This window comes from Peromyscus eremicus, chromosome 8b, assembly GCF_949786415.1.
Source record: "Peromyscus eremicus chromosome 8b, PerEre_H2_v1, whole genome shotgun sequence".
NCBI classification, from domain to species: domain Eukaryota; kingdom Metazoa; phylum Chordata; class Mammalia; order Rodentia; family Cricetidae; genus Peromyscus; species Peromyscus eremicus.
In genome coordinates, this window is record NC_081424.1 from 37,359,245 (window position 1) to 37,364,733 (window position 5,489).

A 5,489-nucleotide genomic window follows, 5' to 3' on the forward strand; every position below is an offset into this window, starting at 1 on the left:
ACAGCCATGACCTGCACATGTCCTACTGTGACCTCATGAGGAGCCATTGTGAGAGTCCACCCAGCGGATATAATGGTGTGGCCTGGCCTGGTTTCTGTGGGTCTAAGAGGCGGGGTGGAGTTTTAGCCTGTGTGATTTACTAATCTCTAGTGAGGTTGTGTGGTTTGTGTGCAGCGTGTGTGTCTGTGTGACTGTGTGTAGGTGTGTGTGTGACTGTGTGCTGTGTGTACATACATCCTTGTGTACGTGTGTGTGAGTTCATCGGTCGGCCTTGTACAGCTACTGGTGAAGGCCAGAGCTCCACCATCAGTGACTTCCTAAAGGTAGGGTGTCAGCCTTAATTTCCAAAGCGGTCATTTGCTGGCCTGTGTTTCTCCACTTAAGCTAGGCTGGCTGCCCAGGAGCCTCTGGGTTCTGCCTCTGTCACCTGTGTGCTGAGGTGAAAGCTGGTGACACCAGGCCTGTTTTGTGTGGGTGATTCTTTGTTCTCATTGTTGTGGTGGGGAGTGATCTTTTACATCTAACTCAGGACCTCATGCTTACAAGGGAAATTCTTTACTGAATGAGGCCTCTTTCGAGCTCCTGGACACTTGGTTTTCTGTTTTTAGTTTTTGTGTTTTAATGGTTGTGTTTGGGGCTTTTTTTTTCTTTACTTTTGCTGACTTAAATTTTTGTTATATTTTCATGTCATTTATTTTGGTTTTAACCTTTTCAGAACTATTCATAGATCATTAGTATAGCTGACATGTGGCATTTATGCCTGTTTGGCTTGTGGTTGGTATTGATTTTCAAATACTTCTTGTTTGGTTTGCTTTCTACTTTTGCCTGTCTGCCTCTGTTTCCTTCGTGAGTTTTCGTGTGCTTCTGTTTCTGTTTTGATTTCTTGAGGTGTCCTGGCTTCCTTTGGATTTCATTGATGGATATCTTAAGTAGCTGATCTTTGGTTTGGGCTGCTGGTTTTAAAATTTTGTTTTATTTCATATAATTTTTCTCACTCATTTTTGTTCTATTCACTTCTTTCCCTATTCCCCAATTCCTGTTTCAGTCGTTTGAATAGCATCCAGAACATTCCTGAGCTGTGACTTCATTGGATGGTGAGTTGGGTCTTGGTTTGGGTGTTGGGTTTGGGTTTTGTCTGTGTGTGTCTTCAGTGCTTAGAGCACAAATCCTAATTGGTCTTATAACAAAAACCCAGAGCCAGATATTGAGTTAAATGCTGAAAGATCAGAAGAAACAAGCCACAGCCACCTCTCACCCCGCCAACTCCTGAGCCAAAAGGGGAAGATCCTGCCTGCAGGAATCCTCAGACTGAAAGCCCCTGAGTCCTCAGCTGAATGGGGGCCCGAAATCCAGTCTCCTCCCTCCTTATATTCCTTTCTCTGCCCAGCCATATCACTTCCTGTCTCAACCTTCCTAGTGCTGGGAATAAAGGCTCCCCCTAGCTCTCTTTCTCTTGCAGACTGGATTAATCTTATGTAGACCAGACTGTAATGTAAATCACAGATCCATTTGCCTCTACCTCCTGAGTGCTGGAATTAAAGGTGTGTGCCACCACTGCCTGGCCTGTATGGCTAACTCTGTGGCTGGCTCTGCCTTCTGGTCTCCAGACAAGCTTTCTTTGTTAGAGCATATACAAAATGTCACCACAGGTGCTCCAGTTGAAAGCTACTTGTTGGTGGGGTTTACACTTTGTCCTTTGTTTTGACTTTCTTGCCCAGGATTTTGTGACTTTTATTCCACACGTCTCTGTACATTCCCTTATATCTCCTGTCTCCCTCCCCTCCCCTTCTCTTTGACGCAGCATCACTACCAACCATGTCCAGTGATATGGAGGAGGAGTCCTCAGAGCCCAGCACCGTGCCCAGCGTCTTTGGTGAAGAGGTGTTCACCAGGCAGTACACCATCCTGAAGGCCTTAGGCCAGGGTGGCAGTGCAAAGGTCATGCTGGCCCTGCATCGTCTCACAGGCGCCACAGTCGCTGTGAAAGCTCTGGTGAAGCAGGAGAAGTGGTGTGAGCCGCCAGTGTCTGAAGTCGACATCATGAGGATGCTCAGACATCCTAACATTGTTTCCCTCCTGCAGGTGATAGAAACAGAATGGAACATTTATTTAATTATGGAAGTGGCTGAGGGAGAACAGCTATTTAATCGCATCCGGAAGTCTGGATGCCTGAAGGAAGATGAGGCTAGAAGCATATTAGTTCAGCTGTTGAGCGCCATAGGCTATTGCCATGATGAAGGCATCGCTCATAGAGACCTAAAGCCTGACAATATCATAGTGGATGAGCACGGAAAGGTGAAAATTATTGACTTTGGCCTAGGTGTCAGATTCAGGCCTGGGCAAAAGCTGGAAAAGCCATGTGGCACCTTCCAGTTCATTCCTCCTGAAGTCTTCCTGGGCTTCCCTTATGATGGCCCCAAAGCAGATGTCTGGACCTTGGGGGTCCTCTTATATTATATGGTGACAGGGATTGTCCCATTTGCAGGGGCCACCTTGTTAGAACTCAGGGAACAAGTTCTGCATGGGAGGTATGACATCCCCTATCAGCTTTCCAAAGACTTAAGGAGCATGATCAGCCTATTACTAACAGTGAATTCAAGGCAGAGGCCAACTGTGCGGGACCTCATGCGTCACCCATGGCTTCAGAAAGGGGGAAAGACATTTACAATTCATTGCAATGGAGACACCAGCTGCCCAGACCTTGAAATTATGGCAGCCATGCAAAACATTGGGTTTGACGCCCAGGATATAAGACAATCTTTAAAACACAGAAAGTTCAATGAAACCATGGCTGTATACCACCTACTGAGGTATCAGGCATGCCAGGACCATGACAGTAATGTCCACACAAAGGTAATGAACCCAGGGGCAACACCTTTCCCTTCTGTTGAAGACCCTGACATGTTTTCCCTGCCCCTCAGGAGAAGGGCCAGTGAACCTTCTCTTCGGACATTAGTCTCACCCACAGAAAACCCTGATCAGAGTCAAAGGAAGGAGATGGATGACCCTGACCTGCCCGAGAAGACACCCAATCTGGGCAGAAGTCACAAGCGCTCTATGACTGCGCCGTGTATTTACTTACCAAGAAACATTGTGATTGATGTGGAAGACACCAGCTTCTCCAGTAGCTCCCAGTCAGAAAAGGCCTCAAGTGGCCCAGAACAGAGCAGAACCTCAAGCTCCCTGCAGCCCAGGGGCTGGGCAGGATGGAAGAAGAGGATTCGGACATGCATCCTCAGACTATTCTGCTGCATGTCACCCCACAAAAGGTGTCCAAGGAAGGTGTACCCCCCAAAGTGAGGGGACACTGAGATGACAAGAAGTGTGAGGCATGGTCCAGGTAGGTTTCTATATTTGCATTTATCTATGCTTTTACTCATGGCCTGTGTAGAGACAATTATTTTTAGGTTCTTGGTGTGCAATGAGTTGGGAGGGTCTATCTAGATAATGTGTGATGTGGGGTCCCCTAACATCAAAAACAACTAAAATTCTTTCTTACTCCAAGAGGGAAGAACCAGGACTCAGTCACAATCAAATCAAAACCAATGTCCCGTGTAAATCAGATGCTGTGGCTCAGTATCCCAAGCCCATGACTCGGGCTCCTCTGGACTCCACTCCTCCTCTGTGTTCCTGTGATGTGGTGTCTGCAGCACACACGTCCTGTCTTGTCAGGTCAGCCTGATTAAAGCCACACCTGTCAGTATTCCTGGTGGTCATCCCACAGTCCTGTCTTCTCCACCATGCTGGGGTCTGCTCTGCAAGGAGGCTACATCTTCAACAATGGCATCTCCCGGCCTCTCGCAGTGCCAAGCCTCAGCTGTTCTCCACAGCCCTTTGACCCTTCAGCTTTCATGCATCCAACACCAGGACCACATGGGAAATTCTGACACATTATCCATCCTGGCTGCCAGCATGAGATGCAGCTCTTCCCAGCCCTGGACCACAGCTTCTATGTGATGACCCTGAGGAAATACTTTTCACGAGATCTTGGCTCCATAATGCCTGTGTCTTCTTAGTCATCGCTGATGTCTCAGCCAAAGCTAAGTTGCATCAATTGTCCCAACTAAGCAAGGTTTCTCCTTAATGGTTCTGATCTCTTGTTAATCAAAGCAGAATCTTCAGTCTTGCTGACGAGAAACCATAGGTTATTAATTCAAAATATAGACTAAATGGCTCTGATAGCATCTGCTTTCTCTCTCAAACATTACCATCCAGGCCTCCATTCTATGCATTTTTCTCATCCTTCTCTGCCACCCCCCCCCCAAGACAGCCCATTAAGCTTTGAGAACAGAGGCTCAGTGCAGGGTTCCAAACACTTCCACAATCCTCCCCATACCAGCATGGTCAGCTCTATCACAGCAAAGACCCCACAATCATGGTGCAATTTTCTGTCTTAGTTTGCTTTCTGTCGCTGTGATGAAACACTGACCAAAAGTAATGTTGTCGAGTGCAGGATTTATTTGTCTTTTATGTCCCAATCACAGTCCGTCATTACGGAAACCCAAGGTTGGAACACACATAGAGAAGAAACCTATGGGCAGGAATTGAAGCAGAGACTGTGGAAGAATGTGCTCTCCTGGCTCAATCCCCATGATCATGTTCTGCTTCCTGCTTTATACCCCCAGGACAACCCGTCCACAGTGGCTGTGCCCTCTAAATCCATCATTAATCAACAAAATGCGCCCCCAGACTTGCCTACAGGCTCTCTGATGGAGGAGTTTCCTCAACAGAGTTTTCCTCTTTCTAGATGACCCTAGCTTGTGTCATCCTAAAAGAGACCTAACTAGCACAGATCTCCACTGTAGTCTCCTAAACTTCAAAACCAAGCATATTTGTTTCAAAGTTTCTTACTGTACTTAGTAATTGGGTATGTGCTGGTCCCTCAACTCATAAACAAGGGGAAAAATAAGAGCAAAACAATCCAAGAGTAAAATTACTGTCTCTGAGAACAACTAGAAGGTCCATTTCTGTTTTCAAGAGATTTGACTGTTGTTTGTCCCATGATGTAAAAATGGGAATGAGAAGCCAGAATTTTCACCCAGGAAGCTCATTCAAGTGAAAGCTGAATTAGATTCCTTTCAGAAATTATGGAAGTCCAGCCTCTTTAGTTTCCTTCCCAGGGGCCCAGGAGAGACGTTACTAACGGTGAGAATATTCTGAGGGAAAAGAATCTAAGTACACAGAGCTCTTTCATCCAGCCACTTTATTCCTCTGAGATTAAATTCTATCTACACCGCTTCAATTCTGTCCCTTCTCTTCCTGTCCTCTCATAACTCCAACTTTTCTGTCTCCTTTCTCATCTTCATTCTTGTTCTCCATCTTGGTTCCTTCCCCTTCCTCTCCTGGAACTGGTCTCTCACTTACCTGCGGCCTGACTCTTACAAACCAATGCAAAGCTTCCAAGATCCCTACAAGAGCCCTGATAGCCAGCTTCATTTGCAACCCCAAAGGGGAGTGAATTGAGGAGGTGGGGTCAGATAAGGCCTGGA

General features: G+C 46.6%; 1 protein-coding gene across 1 annotated transcript; it reads left to right on the forward strand.

Moving 5' to 3' along the window:
* Window positions 1-744: 744 nt before the first annotated feature.
* LOC131918549 (sperm motility kinase Z-like) lies at window positions 745-5,285 on the forward strand. Its single transcript, XM_059272694.1, has 2 exons — window positions 745-1,094; window positions 1,802-5,285. Exon 2 carries the CDS (start codon window positions 1,816-1,818, stop codon window positions 3,298-3,300), a length of 1,485 nt encoding a protein of 494 aa, XP_059128677.1. The 5' UTR covers window positions 745-1,094; window positions 1,802-1,815; the 3' UTR covers window positions 3,301-5,285.
* The last annotated feature ends 204 nt before the right edge of the window (window positions 5,286-5,489 follow it).